This window comes from Apteryx mantelli, chromosome 13, assembly GCF_036417845.1.
Source record: "Apteryx mantelli isolate bAptMan1 chromosome 13, bAptMan1.hap1, whole genome shotgun sequence".
NCBI classification, from domain to species: Eukaryota; Metazoa; Chordata; class Aves; order Apterygiformes; family Apterygidae; genus Apteryx; species Apteryx mantelli.
The window spans coordinates 10,131,895-10,154,581 of record NC_089990.1 but is presented as its reverse complement, the minus strand read 5'-3'; the positions used below and the strand labels follow the sequence as shown (position 1 = coordinate 10,154,581).

General features: G+C 35.1%; 1 protein-coding gene across 1 annotated transcript in view; it reads left to right on the top strand.

Annotated features, from left to right (window-relative positions):
- Positions 1-22,687, top strand: part of PCDH11X (protocadherin 11 X-linked) — a 542,595-nt gene that overhangs the window by 80,741 nt on the left and 439,167 nt on the right. The window contains exon 4 of the mRNA XM_067304432.1: positions 427-2,913. Coding sequence (XP_067160533.1) covers positions 427-2,913 — 2,487 coding nt within the window. The remainder of the gene's footprint in view (positions 1-426; positions 2,914-22,687) is intronic.

The following is a 22,687-nucleotide window of genomic DNA, read 5'->3' as shown; positions in this document are numbered from 1 at the left end:
TAAAAGGAACCAGGCCAGCAGCAGTTGTTCAGTATTGCAAGTATGGCAGACATAAGGAATATAAACAAAATTCTAATTATTCAGCATCTTTATAGAGTTTGAATAGCTTTGGGTTTTTTTCTGTTTATCCTGCACATTCAGTTTTAGTGATCTGCCCTTATGGAAGATACAGCTTAAAAATTGCCTTTACATCCTTTCCTCCTCTGAAGGATGAGAGATGGGAGAAGAGAAGAGAGGATAATTGCAATATTCTTCCTCTCTGCTTATCTAAAGAAACAGCAGAATGGGAATCCAGCTAAAGATTTCAAGCTGTGTGCATTTCTGTATACTGTATATACATTTCATGAGAATTTCAGAACATTGCTGAGATGTTTGTCTACGTAAATATTTTGCCATACTGAAGTGCATTCTTTCTGTGTCTTGTAGGGTCAAAATGTATTTGGTCTTGATATAATTGAGACACCTGAGGGAGATAAGTGGCCTCAACTGATTGTCCAACAGATCCTGGATAGGGAGCAGAAGGATACGTATGTGATGAAGATTAAAGTTGAAGATGGTGGAACTCCTCCAAGATCCAGCACTGCCATTCTGCAAGTCACTGTGACCGATGTGAATGATAATCGCCCAGTGTTTAAGGAGAATGACATCGAAGTTAGTATTCCAGAAAATGCTCCAGTGGGTACTTCTGTTTCTCAGCTCCATGCCACTGATGCAGACCTTGGCTCAAATGCACAAATTCACTTCTATTTCAGCAATCAGATCTCCAGTTTGGCTAAAAGGCTGTTTGCCATTGATAATGCTACTGGCCTAATCACCATAAGAGAACCGCTAGACAGAGAGGAATCTCCTGTACACAAATTAACTGTTTTGGCAAGTGATGGCAGTTCAACTCCATCAAAAGCAACAGTGACTGTTAATATCACAGATATTAATGACAATGTCCCATCAATAGACACAAGATACATCATCAATCCGGTGAATGGAACAGTGCTTTTATCTGAGAAAGCTCCACTTAATACAAAAATTGCACTGATAACAGTAATGGACAAGGATGCTGATCTGAATGGAAAAGTTACTTGTTTTACAGATCATGATGTTCCATTTAGATTAAAGCCAGTTTTTGATAACCAGTTTCTTCTGGAGACAGCCACGTTTCTTGACTATGAAGCTACACGAGAATATGCCATTAAAATAGTGGCTTCAGATTCAGGGAAGCCTCCCTTAAATCAGTCTGCTATGCTCTTGATCAAAATTAAAGATGAAAATGACAATGCCCCAGTTTTTACACAGCCTATCATAGGTCTTTCCATCCCTGAAAACAATGCTCCTGGTACGCAGCTAACCAAGATAAGCGCTACGGATGCTGACAGTGGACGCAATGCTGAGATCAGCTATATCCTGGGTTCTGATGCACCCCCTATTTTCAACCTTGATCGCCGTACAGGCATTCTGACAGCAGTGAGAAAGCTGGACCGGGAAAAGCAAGACAGGTACTCCTTCACTGTACTGGCTAAGGATAATGGGATGCCACCTTTGCAGACCAATGCTACTGTGACAGTGTCAGTCTTGGACCAGAATGACAACAGCCCTGCTTTCACACACAACGAATATAATTTCTATGTGCCAGAAAACTTACCCATGTATGGTACAGTGGGGCTTATCACAGTTACAGATGCTGACTCTGGTGAGAATGCTGCAGTAACTCTCTCTATATTAAATGGTAGAGACAATTTTATTATTGATCCGCTTACTGGTGTAATAAGACCTAATATTACCTTTGATAGGGAACAGCAGGGGTCATATACTTTTCAGGTGAAAGCTGTGGATGGAGGAAGAGTGCAGCGCTCTTCGACTGCCAAAGTGACCATCAATGTTGTTGATGTAAATGACAACAGGCCTGTTTTTGTTATTCCTTCATCTAATTATTCATATGATTTGGTTCCAACATCGGCCAGTCCAGGGTCTGTAGTTACTAAAGTCTTTGCAGTTGATAATGACACAGGAATGAATGCAGAGCTCCGTTACAGCATCATAGGTGGGAACTCAAGGGGCTTGTTTACAATTGATCAATTAACAGGCAATATTACTTTGAAGGAGAAAGTAATTACATCAGATCATGGCTTGCATAGACTGGTGATAAAAGTCAATGACCTAGGACAGCCAGAATCTCTCTATACTATAGCTCTTGTACATTTATTTGTGAATGAGACGGTCACCAATAGTTCCTATGTTCAAGAGCTAGTACGCAGGAATATGGAAACTCCAGTTGGCCAGAATGTTGGGGATGGTGAGATAACCCCACAAACGAATGATTATGTCAAGATCATCATTGCAATTATTGCAGGCACAATGACAGTTATCCTGGTAATTTTTGTTACTGCTTTAGTACGGTGCCGCCAGACACCCAGGCACAAGGTTGTCCAAAAAAACAAGCAGAGTGGTGAATGGGTTTCTCCAAACCAAGAGAATAGGCAGATCAAGAAGAAGAAGAAGAAGAAGAAGCGCTCTCCAAAAAGTCTCCTCCTCAACTTTGTGACAATTGAAGAATCCAAGCCTGATGATCCTGGCCACGAGCACATAAATGGCTCTTTAGACATTCCCGTAGAACTAGAAGAACAGACTATGGGAAAATATAACTGGGCCACCACACCAACCACATTTAAGCCAGATAGCCCAGATTTAGCAAAGCACTACAAGTCTGCTTCTCCACAGCCTACCTTTCAAATTAAACCTGAGACTCCTGTACCCCCTAAGAAGCACCATGTCATTCAGGAACTGCCTTTAGATAACACCTTTGTGGTGGGCTGTGACTCGCTCTCCAAGTGCTCATCAAGCAGCTCGGACCCTTACAGTGTTTCTGAATGCAGCTGTCAAGGAGGCTTTAAGACCCCAGGCCCCATACACACCAGACAGGTAATGAAAAGTTTAAGGTGCTCTCTTTCTCCTTCCTGTCTGTCTTTTCCTTTCTCATAGTTGTAGCTTTAAGCACTGTAGAATAACTTTCTCTACAAGGATTAAAAGTTTGAAATGTCACATTTGAAAGAGGCATTGAAATGTAAACAATTTGAGATCTATCAGTGTTAAGGGAGAACATTAAAACAAAGTGACTGTTGACCGTAAGGGAATTAAGTAGTGCATTATTATATTGATGGGTATCCTGACTGTAGATGGCAGTATGGCACTTCCTGCATTACTGTAGTATACAGTACTGCGGTTTTGTAAGGCAGAGAGGGGTTATGGTACTGTCCTCTGTAGTATTATATGCTCAGGAATTGAAGTAATGTAGGCCAGGTGGAAAGCAATAAAGCTTTACAGGATCTGATAAGTGGTTCTTAATATTAATGGAGTCTGGAACTGCCGCCTTCCTTTGAGTAGAGCTTTGCTTCAAGGTCTCTCAAAAGCAGGAAAGGATTTTTCTCTGGGGGTTTCAGTACCATTTTCAGACTGGAAACATATTAGGCTATTTAAATCTGGTACACTGACAGTCAACAAAAGAAGCTAGGGAAAAGTTAGAAGCATCAGTATGATTGCTTCTACTTTTGCTGCTAGGCCTGGTAACCAGGTTTTAGTTCCTGAGAAATGTTGTACAGCATAGGAAATGTCTAAAGGATCCTCAGCTTAAAATTAAAAATAAAATATGATAAAGTACCTTTTTTTCTTTAAGATACTACAGAAAGGCTTTAAGTTGCTGGAAATTGAGTCTAACATATTCTGGAAAGCTTCATTAGTAATAAGGCTTTGTTATTTCTCTGATTACTTCCCTTTCTCCATGAGTATCACAAAGTTTCCAGTGAAAATGGTTTATAATTAAGTTTTAATTGGTCAAGGAACTGATACATTGAAGAAATATTTTGGGAGAGCTTATTATATTATTGATAATGACAAAATTGAAATGACATCTATAGTTTTCATATTCTTGCTCAGAAACAAATCCTCCATAAGAATAAGTCTGTTTTTACCCCAGCTGAGGCTTTGGATTTTTTTTGTGTGTGTGTGGGGGGGGGGTTGTTTTGTTTTAATATTATCAGTATAGCTATAGCAGAATATGCTGTTGATCATATTATTGAAAACTGCAGGATAGGTTGTTTATTATTTTTATTTCCCTTAACAACACAAATCTATGTGGTAGTCCAGTTGCCTCTGCTTTATAAAACTTGAATCTCTTGCAGAGATGCATTAACAGAAAAATTTTTTAAAAAAGGGTTTCTTCTTATTTATAACTTAATGATAGGGATGGAAATTTTATGTTTTTTGAAATTTGAATACTTTCTACTGAAGGTATTTGAATGTGTTAATTTAAATTATACATTAGAAAAGCTTCTCACTCATTTTTTTGTACTCATCTAACTCTGAGGAGAGTGGTGCTGTTTTCATAATCTCTGTGGACCTGATCTAAGTTATTTTTCTACTGAATCCAAAGGATTCAGTATAGTATAGTATAGTTCCTCAGAACCAAAAATGTTCTTCCATTGCATGCTCAAAAACACTTTGTCATGCCTGCTAACAAACAAAGTGAGCTCATGACTCTCTAGATTTTTACTAACGTAGGCCTTCCATCAGAAGAGGCTTTTAAAACAGAATGGAAAACAATTCATTTTTTCTGAACTGGTTTGGAAAATAGAGCGTTTCCTTTTATTTGTATCTTAAAGGTTGATGACAGGAGTTTCCTGTCTAGAAAAGCACAGTAATATTATTTTTTTTGAATACTCATGACCTGAAATTAGCTTACCTTAATTGAGCTCTACCTGAAATTATATTATTGTGATGCTCTGAATATACAAAAGTGATTAATGTTTGCTGTCGTACTGATTTTGATAAATCTACAGTTATCCTTCTTTTAAGTTTTATTTTGTTTATGGAAGTGGCCATATTGTTGGGGAAATTAACTACTCTCTCACAATGGCTTTTTACACTAGTTTGAAAGCCACGTTTGTCTCTAAACATTCAAATTAATATTTCTTTTACTTGTTTGACTAAAATATAGGTAATTTCATTAGTATATGTGGTATTGGGACAAAAAAGAGCATTTGAGTTAAATCCTTTGTGTTGGACTTTGATCACAAAGAGTCATATCTCATGATATGTATAGACAAAGAAAGTATCACAGAATCACAGAATGGTTGAGGTTGGAAGGGACCTCTGGAGATCATCTGGTCCAACCCCCCTGCTCAAGCAGGGTCACCTAGAGCACATTGCACAGGATCGCGTCCAGATGTGTTTTGAATATTTTCAGAGAAGGAGACTCCACAGCCTCTCTGGGCAACCTGTTCCAGTGCTCTGTCACCCTCACAGTGAAGAAGTTTTTTCTCGTGTTCAGATGGAAGTGTCTGTGTTTCAGTTTGTGCCTATTGCCTCACGTCCTGTCGCTGGGCACCACTGAAAAGAGTCTGGCTCCATCCTCTCGACACCCTCCCTTAAGATACTTGTACACACTGATAAGATCTCCTCTCAGCCTTCTCTTCTCCAGGCTAAACAGGCCCAGCTCTCTCAGCCTTTCCTCATAAGAGAGATGCTCCAGTTCCCTAATCATCTTTGTAGCCCTTCGCTGGGTATCTCTTTAATCTTAATAGATCATTTAAAAAGTTGGTCTTACTCCTAACCTGTTCTTTTTATGTCGTAGCCTGTACAGTTTTGTCTCCCTTCCAGGTCATTAGTAGGTGACTCAGGACAGTCTTTCTTAGAGTTGTCACTGTTACCCACTAAAGAATCTAAACAAAACAAAAATGAGGTTCTGCTACGGTGCTTGAGAAGTCATGCTGTCTAGCCATCCTCCAACCTCGGAGACTAACAGAATGTTTGTGATTAATGATGCCTCTGTGTCATGCACTCTCGAAATTTTCAGAAAATTGTAGGACAGTTAGGAGAATTGAAGAATAATAAGTTCAGTTAAAAAGTCAAATGTGCTGGTTTATAAAAATAAGAAAGTAATGATGTCTAATGTGGAGAAAAAACTGTTTGTCACTAACAGTTACTATAATGCATCACTTTACAAGCCAAAATCTCTCTGAAGGGAGAGACTAGACAAAATACACTAAGTATGAAGATGTCTCTCTCCAATTTCTAGTGGATGTTGATACTAGTAGGCCTCGCATTAGTTTTGTCCATGAAAGACTAAGTTCCTACTCAGATATTTGAAACAATAGTGAATTAAAGGTTTAAATACATTTTTCTTTGGGACTCTAAACTCTGTGTGTATCAGAATAGTATTGATTCAGGTCTTTAAAAAAAGGAAATTACTTCTTTTTTTAACTGCTAAATTTATCGAATTGATCTGTAAAATCACAAAGTCAGTACAACAGTTGTACTTGCAAAACTGCAAAAGAACTTGAAAGGTTTTCCTGCTAAAAACCAAAATATGTCTTCCGTGGCCGTGTGTGCTAATAAATACAGCAAAACAACAGCTGAGATTTTTGTTAGGAAGGAACTGAAGACTCCTGAAGCAGCAGAGGATACGCTGGGTCATGAACTATACTAAGCAAGTTGAAGAGGGAAAAGTATGTTTCTGATGTAGTGCACAGAAGAAGAGAGAAATCAAGTGTCTCTGTGTAATTGGTGCGTGAGATGGGGCAAGGGAGCGAGGTATTTATCAGTATTATTTTGAAGTCACACAGCAGGAATTAATCAATAGTAGTGACAGAGAATTGGAACCCTCAGAATAGACTGTTTTCTTTTGGGAGGTAGTTGAGGTGCTTGTACTAAAGAAGCTTTACCTAGCGATAAATTGCGAACAGGCTTCTTGTTCCTGAATGTTTTTCAAATTAGGATATTTGGAGACCTGTAAAATCAAGCTAACTTACAGTGTTTTATTACAGAGTCAGCTTACAGTGTCACAGACTTTCAACATTTCATTAGTGATGGGTTTCTTAGAAGAACGTATTTCTTTGGTAGAAAAGCATACAGCAGATTTAAAGTTTGTGTCTGCAAACTTTATGAAAGCTCAATTGCCTTTGACATTTACCTCAGTGACATCAGACTGTATATGACTTATTCCATACTATCACAAATCTTTTAACTCTTTCTGCATTTTTATCGGCATGATAGAAAGTAAGGGCAAAGGTAGTCTATTTTTCATGTAGTATGTAAACACATTTTAAAAATCTGAAATCTTTGCTTAAATATTTTGAATAACATTTTAGTTCAGATGTCTGTCTAGACATCAGGCTGAACAACTCAATCATGCATGATTATAGGAGACTGTGATCTTTGACATCTGGGGTTCAAAGAAATTTCTACCACAAAACTTCATTAAAATTTCCTTTTCTTTTAATTAATGTTATCTCAGACATTCTTTTCTTTTGAAAATAGAGTAACACAAATTTCAAGAGCAGTACAAATCTCCTTGAAAAAAGAATCAATGATTGAGGAAGGGTCCTGCGACCTTTTGTATTGTCATTTTAAACTTTGAATTTGGAAATTGAACAAATGTTATCGGACTTCCTGTTAGTGAAGAAATATGACTGTTCATTGAAGCATCACTAGGGGACTGGGTTCAGTTTCAGTCCACATTTGAATTCTGTACCATTGATACAACTGGAAGTTATAATCATGCTCTATAGTTGCATGCTGTTTGATGGTTCTCCCTGCTTCCCAGTGGACTCCTGTCCGTATGTTAACTTAGTTCCACTGCTACTACATATCTTCAGTAATGTGTTGAGGGATTGAACAGGTATGCAGCTTGACTTTCTCTTGTTTACTAATGTAAATCTTCATTAGTTGATTTTAGTTGCCAGAATTCTGTCATATGTGGACATATTCACACTTATGGATAGAAAGGAAATTTTTAAATGACACAATGGTCTCTGCTGACACTTGTTTGTTGGAGACTAAATGGAGGCAGACATTATATTCCTTATAGAAATCTAAATGGAAAGTAGACCTTATTTAAAATACATTGCCTTTTGGGGGGCCCTACTCTTACTGGTGGTTGCTTGGACCTGCTTACAGTTATGGTATATTTGGTTTTCTGGTTCCAACCTGAAATGTGCAGAAACATCATTATAGCTTCTCAGTCACTATGACAGCAGTGTGCTTAGAATATGAATTAAAATAATCCTGTGCTTTTCCAGAAACTAATAGCTCTGCAGACTTACGTGGTACATACATCTGTGGGTGTAGGATTTGTTGTTTTAGATTATAACAGTGAGACTAGTGTGTTTAATCTAGTACCTGTAATTATCAATAGGCAATACTGATGCTTCTGATAAATGAAAGAGTGTAGACATAACTACCACTGTGACGTACCCATGTTCTGGAGTAAATTACTCTCAAGGAATATTTTCTTCTAAATATCAGATAAATAGGTGTTAGTATAAACCATTCCCAAAAGCCATTTCAGAAGTGATTACTACAATCCTGATTATTCTAGCTTTTTTTCTCTTAATTTTCTGGCTGGTAATTTTGCTGGTAATTCTGATGTGCTGCCGTTTATCAGAACTTGTCAGTTCAGAAAGAACTGAAATTCACATCTGGGGAAAAAAAATTTAACTGAAGAATAAGGAAAATTCTGAGACTCTTAGGTTGGTGAGCAGTTACTTACATGTGCAATTCCACTGAAGCAAATCATGTCAATAAAATGTTTTCCCTTTGTGTAACACTTTGAAAAAAACTCTTCTTCAAAATTATTTTTACAATATATATTTTTCACCAAAAAAGCATGGGGGAGGATATCGATAAAGTGTCCCCCTTGTCCCATGGTAGGAAACAGAAACAGAGCACAACAGGGAAGGAAAAAAAAATCATGTTTCTTTTGAGGGGAAAAAATGGAAGGTTTTAAATATGAATACTTAAATTAAAACTAATTTAGAAAAAAACAACAGCTTTTTTCCAGTGAAAACTTTTTGAATGAGTATATATTTTAATTGATAGATGAAGCTCCAGCATTAACAATTTGGTGATTGGCATGTAAGCTGGAATGGTATGGCAACTCCCTCTGCAAAAGCAACGTGCCTTGCGGTATCAGCAGGATAAATAAATACAGTGACTATTCTTAAACATAAGTGCATTTCACCTAGATTTCTCAGAAAGATAGCTGAAAAGTTTACACTTACCTGCTTACAATCTAACTTTTTTCAGTGACCTATTGCTGTAAACCATTGTCAGCAATGAAGTCTGATTTGACTTTCAGTTTAATTTTCACACCCATTACCCATTTTCTCCCAGAAGGTTTTGCACTTGCTGATCTGCAGTAGATAGCAATTTTCTGACCAGTAAGAAGCTAGTGTCTTGGCGAGTGTGCTGTTGATAGCATTTTCTTTCCTGTGGAATAATTAATCTGAATGGATTAATTTCTGTGAATTTTGAGGACTCTAACTCTATTCATGCTAAATATAGATTAAAGATGCAAAATGACTCTATGCTTTTGGGAATTACGCTCTTGAATCAAATCTGCTAAACCCTGTAGAACATGTTCTAGGTGGTATGGTAGTCTTCTGATAACTATATTCCTGCTAGAGCAGTTGGGGGGTTTGATCAGACACAGCAAAAAGAAATAGTTGGAAACTAGAATAACGTACATAGAAACGATTTATATGGCATTTATATAAACAATTTATATTTATTTTTTTAACAGTTTTGTTGTGTGTGTATAGATGTGTGCAGCTCTCTGTGTATGTATAGAAACCTGAAAACACACACACAGGCACACACCAAAAATGGTTGCTTGCTTAGAACCACAATATTTTAGTGCTTCTCAAACCACAGTGTGATTGACATGGTAGAAATTTGGAGGCAAACTTTGCAATGTATGGGGAAAATGATGGAGGAAAGGGCTTTTCTCATGCTGTTTCTCTGTTTGCCAGCTCTGAACGTCATCGCATCTGATGTTATATACTGAAGTCGTACGTGTACACAATGATGTTAAGCCAGCAAACATGAAAACAAGGAAATAGCACGAGAAAGCCCTTTGTCCTGTCTCTGATTGCCGAAGAATTTTATCGTCTGATCTCCAGAGGGGTTTGGAAGTGACGATGAACTGTTCAAGCTGCCCTACTGAAAGGTATCAAGGGCAAGAATTTTTCAAAAAAGAAAGACAAAGAGACTTTAGTACATTGTGCGACAGTGTTCTATAATGTAGTTTTGCTAAGAAAAAAGTAACCTGACCCATCAATCTTCACGGTTGGCAATTATGGTAAATTTATTGCTTTCTCATTTGGTTTCTAATCATCTTCTTGTTCCAGATTTTTTCCGTATTTATTTCAGTTGAATCAACTAGAAATATTTTCTATAAATACTTTAAAAGGGAGCAATAAATTTTATTCATTCATTAAAAAGAGAATGTGAAGTTCTTTATACTCCCTGCATTAAAAAAAAAAACAACAGATGTATGTTGTCGCTTGCAGCACCATTACATGTATTAAGGATTAAGTGTTATTTATATCTATTCCATAATATTTTTAATGATGATATTGCAGCTGTGGATCGTAGATAGAATTGATCAAATCAGTGCTGTCTCATTTTATAGGCACAGTAGGTGTAGTGAAAAATGAGTACTTTCTGCTTTCTTATCCACAAAACTTTTTAATAAATATTCACCTTTTAAATAACTGGAAAGTATTCACTTAACTTTTTAAAATAAAATTTATTTTGCATTTTGCTTGCTGAAATCTAAATAATATTTGCATACCAGGTGGCATACAGTTAATCTTTTGAAGTACTTTTAGTTAAAAAAAAAAAAAAGAAAGAAAATAAAAAGAAACATAAATCCAGTGGTTTGCTTTTTAGTGTGATAAAATAGGAGATAGCATAAATTTGTTGGAACCTACAATTTAGTGCACTGTTAGCCAGCATATGGGTAAAGAATGGCCTTCTGTTGTTGTTTTTCCCAAATTATTTCACTATATAGTTAACATTTTTTAATTTAAATTTGTTTACATTATAATTTGTTATTTAGTATGACTCATTAACTAATAGAATCAATATCATTGGTTTGTTTGCAACTTGTTTGCAAGTTCCTGTATATTGCCTCACGTTATAGGGAATAATGCTTAATATGCATCATCTAATAATACTAGCATTTCATATACAATACAAGATCTCTTAGGAAGCAAAGGAGTATAAAGAACCCTGTTTTCTGCACTTATATGAAGACTTACACGATACTAGTTTGCTAGAATAAAATGAAATATAAACACTGCTTTTAACTGGGTGGTATACAGCATATATAATTTTCTTTTAAAAAAGTTATTAATATTTCATCGGTTAGACTGCAACATGGAATTCTTACACATTACTGTATGTTTGATGTAAAGATATTTAAAATAGGCTTGTACTTAATGTTCACATTGCCTCAGTTCTTGGACTGCAGAATGTCACCGTGACTATTGCCTATAATTTCTTCCACATTTGCTATTCGGCTCTTATAAACATGTGTATTTGGCTATTTGATCTGTAAAATAAATTCTATTAATAATGAAGTACGTATTGTAATTTAGCATATTGTATTGCATAATCATAGCTATGACTGTTACAGAGCAATATTTAATTTTCTATAATGAAATCCTTTTACTTGGGAGAACTTTATGTATCTGTTAGACAGTGTCACTGTTCATATTTATTACACCTTTGCAGTACTTAGCTTCAAACTAAACAAGCAGCACTTTCAATGGTTAGATGCATAGTAATCATATTTATTGACTCAATGCCACCATGCAACTAGTTGTTTTGTTTTGAAACCTCATTCCTGATGTTGGAAGGAGTTTATGCAAAAGTATAATTTAGTGTAACCAAGATGGGTATCAGCTACTGCTGTTACAACTGTTTACTTGGATGCCTTACTGGTGGGTGATAGGAAGCATGCAGAGATACTTGTTGTAGGTAATTACCCCTGGACGTAGAGTGATTCATCAGGAAGATGGTAGGATTTCATAGTCTTGTATTTTCTGCTGTTTCTTTGTGTTGGTTTTTTTTTTCTGTATCTCTGAATTTTTATTTGTATGGTAATTGGGTTGGATTTCCTTGATGAGTAAAATTCATACACATAGAATTAATGTTTGGTTAAGAAAAGTACCAAAAAATTTGAATGCTTAAATTGAAACTTACCCTGTTTTTTGAATCAAGGAATACTGAGTTGAGTTAATGGCCTAGGTTCATCTAATCTAACTTTACTCATGTAACTAAGTCATCCCAAGTGAAAATATCATTGCCCTCAGTTTTTTTTCCTCTGATAGTGAAAAGGCATAAATGTTAAGCATAGCAGGTTATTTTGATTTTTAGTACTGCCTGCCCTCCAGAAGTGCCTACTTTCTTAAACTGAGTATGAAGAGAACCTTTGATAACTACATTTCTAATTTAAATATGTCACATGCTTGCAGTTACTTGAGATGAACCTGGATCACTCCTGAGAAAAATACTGCTCATGAGATTCTTGGTTCTTTTGCTTTTAACCTAGCTGAAGATCTACCTTTCCTAGTATTTTCCTGCTTATGATATTATTATATTCTCTAGAAAGATACTTCTAGAAAAATCTAGAATGATTTTAAACATTAAAAAAATGACATGCATAAAACAAAGGTTCGTTAAGGATTTGGATTATTGGTCCAGATCAGTAATTTCTCCTAGTTTTCATGTGGATCAGCACAGCCAAATATAATAACCCTCCAAATGCCCAATGAAAAAAATGAAACCTCTTAGAGTGTTTCATTTTCATCTGTGGTAGATGGCTGTTTTTTTTCTATTCCATTTTTGTTTTCTTACATGTAAATACCACTTTTTTTAAAGTAGTTCTTTCATAGACTGGCATGAGTCTTGTTCAGAAAGCTCATTTCCTTCTGATGATTAAATGAATTCATGAAAGTCTCATGAAAATGTAACGTGCACTTACTGAATGTGTATGTGTGGTGAACGTGAATTTCTACACTTCTCAGGGAGGTGAAGGATAAATGGAAACCAGTCAAAAAATTCTGTATTTAGTGGCTTTTTTTTTTTGCTTTTTATTTTTATTTTTATTTTTTGTAAGTATTAGTGTCCTGAGTCAAGGTGAGGCATATGTCAGTGCCAAAACCACTTCTGTTTCTCTAGTGTTTTCACCTGCAGAAATACTATTTCTGGCTGAATAGAAGTCAGAGTAAGTGAAGAACAAAAGTTATGAGTTGACCAAATGCTGGGGTTTTTTGTAATTGAAGACTCTATGTTTTTCTTTGAAATATCAAGCATGTTTTTCTATGTTATTTTATTGTAGTTTAGACTGCATTTGTTATTACTCAGCCTCATCTCTGTAAACTTCCTCAAGAAATCTATCCTTTGGTTTTGTGCATATTGCCACTCCTGTCACCACTGCAGAAACGTCTGTGTCTATAGCTAAAGTTCTAGAGTGGTTTTTTTTGGTTGGTTAGTGCTATGTATGGTTCAACAAAAATAATAAGTATGTATTTGTTGCCAGTTTTACAGTGTAAATTAGTTGCATTGCTGCTTGTAGCCCTACAATGCAAACTGCCAAAGATGGCTCTCGGATCTTGTTCTGCATCCTGTGTTGTAATGTTGATGCCCGTGTTTCATATGGATGCACGTCTACCAAAGCTCAATGCCACTCGGTGGCAAAAGCTGTGGCACGCAATCTGCCATTCGTATAAGAGCTGCCTATCATATCAGAAAAAAACATTGAATTTTGGAGGATATCTTTAAATCCCTCTGAATTTCAATAAACAGAGGTCTGCTAAAGGGGGCAGTAGGGTGCTGTCAAAAACTAAGCTGGTTTGTGATGTAAATAGAATTTTTTTTTAACATAAACTGTAATGGTGGTCTTTTTTCTTATACATTTTCAGTGATTTCTCATTTTACCATACTACATATATTTATGGTATATCTTAGTTTTAAGTATTATTTGTAAAATATTTTTAACAAATATTTTTGAATATATATTTTTGCTTTCATATTGAATTACCAATCACTGTTCCTTTTATGTCTTATTTATCTACTCTTGAAATAAATTCTGTTTAAGGACTGTACCTGTATACCCTTTGGAGAAGCACACCTCTGGTTTGTTTGCTTGGTGCATGCACACCATCATATCTGTACACATGCCAGTAATTTTTACACTGACTTGGAGTTTTAATTATTAAATTAACTATACCACACATAAAGTACCATAAAGTGTACTAGTGATCTATCTGAAGAAATATACTTCTTTCAAATCCTCATGCTCCTTAGCAGTACATTCCTTTCGTCAGTGTTTTCTTCAAGGAAATCTGATCTAAACAGGACTTTCCAAGAGTTGCACATCTTCTAATGATGATTAAATGTGTTTTGCGTGTGTGTGTGTGTGTGTGTGTACACACATGCGTGCACACACACACATTCTGATATATATATATGTATGTATTTTGTGTGCATGTGTGTATATAAAGAAAGAGCATGGGGGCATATATATACACATACATATCACATATTCAGTTAGCAGTTTATAGGAAGTATAATGCTACATAGACTGTAACTGTGGGTATGTAACTATCTGTGTGCCAATATATCTTGCTATGAAAGGTAGTCAAGCAATAGGGTTTTCATTTTACAAATAATTTTGAGATCTGTAAAGGTCTTTCCTTTTGAGAATATACTGGGTTCTTACTATATTAGAAAGTGACTCTTTAACTTGGAGCTTAGGATACTAGCCTGATAATATGAGAAATAGTTTTGGATTTCTGTTCTCTTCGAGTATTTCATTTTTATTCATTCCAATATGGAGGACTGGAACACCTGTCTCCCACTATTCTAAAAGACTTTTTTTATATAGATTCTTTCTCTTAAATCTTGCCACCAAAAACATCATGAAAATGATGCTTTTATATATCCTCCAAATTGTGAGCGTCTGCTTATTTCATACATAGATGCATGTAAATCAAATTCAGTTATTTAAATCATACATATGGATATTAAGAAAATGTGTTATCAGGGGTACTACGAACTTTCTGCTATCTTTTAAAGAGGTTTTATTCATTTGTATTAAGTATGTTTTTCATTTTTATGGAAGGTTGCTAAAGTGCAAATATTATTCAACTATTATCAACTATTAAAGTTTAAATAACTTCTTTCTAATAAAAGCTAAATAATGATATCAAAGATCTGAGGTTTGCCTTCTCAAATAAAGTGCTATCACTGAATAGCAGCTAAGAATTATCAGCTGAATTCCAGTCTCTTTTTCTCTGCGTGCATTTCATCCTCTCTCTGCTCAGGGAAGACATCCATGGCTGTTTAGACTGATGAACTTCCTCTGCTCTGTTCCGTTTCCTTCTGCGCCCTGATGTTGTTCGTCTTTGTTCATGATCCGATTCTCCAAGTCTGACATGAAATTTGAATCTAAGACCTCTCCTCAAAAGAATTTCTCCCTTTTTATTGTCTAGGCATTACAAAAATTTCCCTTTTATCTGTGTGCATCAATTGCAAATAAGTTGCAGGCAGATAGACACATTGCCACTAACATGAAACTGAAATACTCCAAAAATAGACCCTCCCGCAGAAAAATACTTTTCCTGAGTCCTTATTTAAACAATCCATGGACTGACACTTCCCCTCCTCCTTCCCTGCTTTTCTCTCTCTCTCCCCTCTTCCCCCCCCCCCACTAAAAAGAAAAACAAAAAACCTGATGACAAGTTCTGGTCTTAGTCAGCTACTACTGCACATGTGTTTCAGATAAACTAATGACCCACTGACAGAAGCATTTTAAACAGGTGAATGGAACTGGAACCTCATTTTCTTTGAACTTTTAAAGTATTTGAGTAATTGGATATATTCTGGAAAAATGTGCCTTCCTCCATTTAAGCATATTTTATGGGGAGAAACAAAGGGAAGAAGTTCAGGGAAAGAAAACAATATGTTATTTTGACCAAATAATTAGTATCACAAACTAATAAATGCAAAATAAAACTTCACTATTTTATGGCAGAAGTGTAACTTATGGAGTAGCTGCTTACAGAGTAAGACTAAATCAGGATAACTCATGAATTCTTGAGAATTATGTTATGTCATTGATACACCAAAATTTCTCTCTATTTGGGAGCTTGCTGTTGGTCAAGAGCTATTCTTGAAGACTGGGCTTTAAATTAAGAGGACACTTCTGTTGACATACATGTAGTAGGATGATTTCATTTTTTGCTTGGGAGAATTCAAGTTGTTCTTGTACATTTTCAAATCAACAATTCGCTGATAAGGTGATTTGTGCAGTTTTACTTAAGATACAAGAAAGTCTCTTAGTATTTGAAAGAAACTAATGAACTATAATAATAGTATTCATTCTTGCTCCCCAGTTAAATGAAAACTACCTCTGCCTTAGCTACTCAGTGCTGCGTGTCTTTTGTGGTGATCGCTTTCAAGATCTAGATGGTATTAGGACTAGGTAGGATAGAAAGGGATGAGAGAAGAAGACGAGCATGTCAGTGTATAATTTGTATTGGGGTGAGACACCTCTATTAATATCTGAAATTTTACACCTCAGATCTTTGCATATAAAGCTTTGAGCCACATTCTAAAATACTTCCTTAACTGGATTAGCGTGGATTTATTATTATGTATAAAAGTAGCAGAATGTCACCTTGTTACTTTGAATGCATATGTTTTTATCTGATTTGAAAAGTCTAATTCACATAAGATTTATCAGGTGATTATGAGGTAAGATGTTTTAATTGTATTTGACTGATTTTTATTGATTTGTAGAAATTTTGTTTCCTGCCCTCAGAAGCTAATGTATTTTGAACTGGAAATGAAAAAGAAATTCAACTCAGACTTTCAAAGTATATGATGTGGTCTTCCTTGCTATTTTGACTGGATGAGACTATTCAAGGACAGTACAAAGTGTCTTATGTATGATTTACCTTTTTTCCATTTTTAAACTTACCTGAGGTAGGTGTATTAAAATTATAATTAATATATAACAATAAACTGTCCTCCAGCTTTGTTGCATCTTTATTTCTTGAAATGATTTTTTTAAGTATAAAAAAGGAAGTACTTTTATCCAGTTAATAATATAAATATGTATGTGTACATATTTATAATTTTGAAAGATAGATAAGCATTTTCCATTTTCTGTCTTTATAAGCATTTTTAAAAGCATCTATTTTGGATGGTCAGCATCTAGCAAATATACTGATAGATCAAGCTGAAGCTGTGAAGTGCTTTTCACTTTTGAATAAATATATTTGTAAACAAAATTTCTACGGGGGAGAAAAACATTGGGCCATGTTCTCAAGCTTAGCAGAAGGGAGACGATGACTTCTATAGCCTGCCGAGATTTTGATTGCTATTGATTTTAAAGTCAGAAGCCAGAACCATTGCAATTTATAGGAGAAATGTTCCCAACTCCTGTTAAACTCGGAGCTTAGTGAGAGCTGCAGCTGTCTCAGAGCTGCTGCCACTTGTAAAGTTATGTCTGATACTGTTATTAGCAGCTGTAATCAACATCGTTGTATTCACTGTGCTCCATGCTGAGTCAGCTTGATCTACATTTGTAAGAAGTGAGTGAGAACGGTGGGTTTACCAGGAATCTTTCAAGAAAATCATGTTTTCTTCTCTGAAAATGGCAGTAAGGTAATCTTCCAGATACAAACGCGATAGCATATCTAATATTTTTTACAGGTATGTCCCATTAGCGACATCCAAGTAAAGTAAAAGCTTTTATGTTGATCCTTATTCTTCACACTAAACATTTACCCTTTTAACCGTTAGTTTGTACTTTATAGGACTGTAGAAGTTTATACACAAACATACACACAAAAAGAAGGTATTTTAATAATACCTATCACATGCTTGATTTCTTTATCTGGATGAAGTCTAAGATATTTCTTGCTGCTTAGTAGCATGACTGAATTCATTTTTGAATGCCCTGAGGTAAATTTTACTTAAACAAAATGACGTTGTTGCTAATTAATAAAAGAAAAATGGATAAGCAGATTAGTGTTTGTCTTGCACATAGGAAAGTCCTCAAACCTACTAATTCAGGAAAAGTTAGGTGTGAGGATTCCTGCAAAGTTACTTAGAAGTTAATATCTTGGATTTAATAGTATGCGATGGATGTAGTTTCCAAAAGCAGTAATGTTCTTTGGCCATTGTATGGCCAGAGTTGTGAAAAACCTGGTAAGTGATCTGTGCTGATTCAATTCCCATTCTTCATCATGTCTGCAGTAAGGCCTTTCTGTGGATTATTCCTTTTGATTAGTGTCCTAACTCCAGTTACTTCATATCCTGTTGATAAAATATTTTTCTACTTTTAGGGTCTGAAAAAATATAAATAGTATTATAGAGTAATACTGTGTGAGATTCTTTTTTTCTGGGCTCTAATAAAGGGTATAGGATTGTTTTACATGTTTTCCTATTCTTAATATATTGACAGTATATATATATATTTTTTTTATATGGCACTCCCGACATAAGTAAGTCCTTGCATTTTGTATTGTGTGCACTTGGCTTTTGATAAAAGCACTGTGATAATAACTGAAGGAATTAAAACCAGACATACAAATCAGCTCTGACAATATATTATAACTATTTTGGAGATGATGGTGAGTCATAGAGTATCCATCCATTTCTTAAAGATTACAGATTGTAGAATCATCAAATAATTTAGGTTAGAAGGGACCTCTGAAGGTCATCCAGTCCAATCTCCTGCTCAGAACTAGGCTAATTTAGATCAACTCACTCTGGGCCTTGTCTAGTCGAGTTCTGGGTATCTCTAAGGATGGAGTTTGCACCATCTCTCTGAAATGCCTGTTTCTGTTTGACTTACCCTATGGTGAAACGTCTTTCCTTGCCTACCTGGAATTTCCCTTGCTGCATTTAAGTTATACTGAAAGAGCATATACCTGCTTTATTTATAGATAGATAGATGGATATAAAGTGCTTGAGTACCATTGAAACCTTTTCGGGGCATTCAGAGAAAATGCAGCATTAGTATAAAGTCTGTTTTGAACAGGAAGAGTTACTAAAGCAGATCACAAAGATTCCTTTTCTGTCAGATCTTTTTATTTCTTTGACACAGGTATGCACTGTATCACAGAAAACATAGGTGCTCAACCATACCTTACAATGACTGTATTGCGAGGTTGCAAACAAGAAGCTTGTTCTCTGGTTTCCCAGTTGAAAAAATCAGAATGGGATAAGGTGAAAATTTCCAGTCAGCTCGTCTTCACATATTCATGTGGTCTTCCTTCCTTCCCTCCTTCCTACCTTCCTGCCCTCTTTCCGTACTTTCCTCCTTAGATCCTTCCTTCCTACCTTGTAAGTTGCTCATTCTAAATGAGAAAACTGAACACTAGCATGAGGAAGCTGCAGGATAGTTTTCTCCTTACTTACAATCTCAGTTTTGTCCGTTTCTCCATGTGTCTTCGCTTTTAGTTATTGAACAATATTCAGCTCTAGCATCCTGCCTCACCAAACTTTTCTTTATCCTTTTCAGTCTTCGTGTCTTTTGCGCCGTTTTAACAGCTGTAGTGTTATGTTATATCATCACATTATTTCTTTTCTGCTGTTCTGTATTAGTAATAAAATAGAATCTGTGAATATTCAGACAAATGTATTTTAAGCTAATGATTAAAACTAAGTATTTTGGGGCAAGTTTGGCTCCTTGCCATATCAATACTTTGAAGAAAGTGCTTTTTTCTATTCACCCTATTTCTGGGATACTATTTCCTCCAGAAGGAAACAGTTAAAACATGGTAGGGTTTTAAACAGTCTTTGTTTCTTCAGAAGTTTTGCCTGGTCTTGAATCACAAGCTAACATAAAAATATTCCAAAGGAACATAGCATCCTGTTTTACAAAAAAGATAATGGAAACAGATTAATTTATGAACAGGATTATTTTGTTCATATTCCCATTCACAGAGATTCCATTTTTTGGCATCCAGAAGGTTATTTTCCCATTTCTTCTCAGCTTCGTGTATTACAGAATTAGAGAATATTTGGGGTTGGAAGGGACCTCTGGAGATCATCTGGCTCAGCCTTCAAATACTACATATTCTTCAGCTGTATCTACTGTTCAGGAAAGAGGAGAAAAAAAACCCTCAAGAATAACTCCCCACTCCCAACTCTATTCCAGAATTCTCTAAAACTAACTGTACATTAGTACAGTTTTGCATTAGTACAAATATTTAATGTTTCCAGATCCTCAGATATATGTGGGTATCTTAGAAGTTAAAATTCTAGTTATTTTTATGGATCCATTTCTTAATATGTCTAAATAATAAATTTAACTAAATAAATTTATAAGTATTTGAAATACGTCTCCATACACATTTTCAGGACAAAGCCCAAAAATACATTGTTTTCTGCTCATTTATGTGGCTCACCAACTTCCTTATTTGTCTTTCTTTATTTTATAAATATGTTGTAAGTTTTCATTTGTTTTCCATCTAGTTCTACTAGTAAAAATATTGATAACTTGACATAGTCCTGATTGCTTTACTCGTGAAGTAGTAAATGAATCAAACCTTTTCAGAAGTTCAGCATGAGGGTTGGATATTGAAAGCAGATAGAAACAACAGAATAATGCTGTCAATAGCAATACTTTGGAAAACTTAATTGGAGGGAAGGACATTCTTGTATTTTCTGTATACAAGATATAAAATGGCACAATTATGTGTTTGCTTTCAGCTACCAAGAATGATTTACTAGTTACAATAGTTTGGCTTAGAAACACTGAACACGGATAAAAGAGCGCATGCTCAGTTGTTCAAGGGTTCTAACATCTGTCCTGACAATCCTCTTACAAAAAGTCGTTTTGGAATTAGCAAATGACAACATGACAACATGGATATGAGAGAAACAGAATAGAGGGGGAGGGGAAGGACTGGAAGGGAGTATTTCATTATTTCATTGCCCCTTTTTAACACATTAACTGCTTGAACTGTTTGTTTTTATGATTCCAGATGGTAGCAAGATGCATATAGAAGAATAAAATGAAATAGAACAAATCAAATGCTTGGCTGCTGTTCAAGAGCAGCTAAGGCTAAGCTTTATTAAATTCACATGAAGATATGATAACTGTGGAATTTTACAGAATGAACTGCAATAATCTTACTCACAAAGCACATCGTTCTTCTTGAAATAGATGGGAGAATTTAAAATTTTATCATGAAAAACAAAGCCCTTTGGAGCTTCATTTTCAGAGGGTCTTCCTACTGAATCTGTACTTGTACCACAAACAGAAGCAACATGTGCAATCCTTTTTGCACAGTAAAAGTTCTAAGGGTTTGTTTTTCCTCATACTTAGCAAAGATAAAATACTGAGAGAATGCTACAAAGAAAGTTAATGTGCTCAGGGTTAAAATTCCCTCTAGTGATAAGCATGTTTTCATTAAAAAATAAAAAAAAATATAAAGCTAACAAATACAGATATTTTTCATAATTTTTATACATGATATAATTCATGTTATTGATGCATTTTTTGTGGCTGCAGGAGCTTTTTTGTGCTTCTGCAGTTGAATTGCTGTCTCTAACTCAGTGTGTTTGAAACTTGTTTTGTCCCTCCCTAAAATTTTTTTGCAGGCAGGATTGATGTTTGTATAATGAAATTACATTTAAGCAAAAATGATTGTGTTTTTTAATGTAGCTTTTCTTCTTACTTCTTTCCATTGAAATTCTAAAATTACTGTTCAAAAATTTCTTATAAACTAAAACATTTTCCTCAAAAACCTTAAAATATTTTTCTTGCCAATTCTTACAGGATATGTTTTGTTAAATTCTCCAGTTAAAGATCACTCATTTTATTTCACATAAAATCCATGGAATTACATGGATTTTTCTCTCAATAAAAATGTTTCGTATGGCAGGTACTGTTGTGTGACATGTCATACAAATGGTTTTGAAAAGATCAGACTAGTGACATCTTTTGGTCTTAACTAAGTCTTGGAGACTTGCTTCTGTGGTTTTCATCCTTCATTGGAATCATTCAAAATTAGTATTTTAGAATAAGGAAAGGGAAAACTGTATTAAAAGAGTAGTGAAAAAGAGGATGTAGTAATTTGAGCCAAAATACAAAATAAGCAGAGTTCTTAGTAAGTGGGTGACTTGCAAAAGAAAGTTTTGGACTTTCTTCTTTGGACTCCTTCCTTTGGAGGAATGTGCCACAAAAGAATATGACTTCTAAAGTATCTAAAGACAGGGCTGTAATTATTTGGGAGATCAAATACGAAGTAACAGGTACTTCCTAATAACTGGGAGAGAATCATATATGCTAATAATGTATAAAGCTACTGCTTGCAGTCAGATAGAAACTAGGGAATGGGATGTTTTGATTTGTATTACTTTTCCTGACTGGCTCTAAGTGCTTAAATACAATACAAGACCTTTATCAAGATAATAGCTTTCTACAACAAGTTCAGTGAATGAAGAATAAAAAGGGAAATGTGAAGAAACCAGCCTGTTTTGTACTAAAGAGCAATATAACTCCTGTATTTATATCGCAAATACACATGTGTGTGCACAGATGTTCACAGTCTTGTATATTATAAAATTGCAGTCCAAATACATGGATATTTTATTTGAATTTTAGCTGTAACAGAAACCATATTTAATGATTTATTGCTTATTACTTTATTACTTATGAGTAATCTTAGTATTTACCATACATTATATGCATTTATACTGGAGTTATTCTTGAGCAATACACGAACCCAGAGCATAGTTTACAATAATATCAAGAAATACTGCAGCACAGTGATAATAAACTTTACAACAGGTGAAACTCATTAAAATTTATCTATTCTGTAACAGG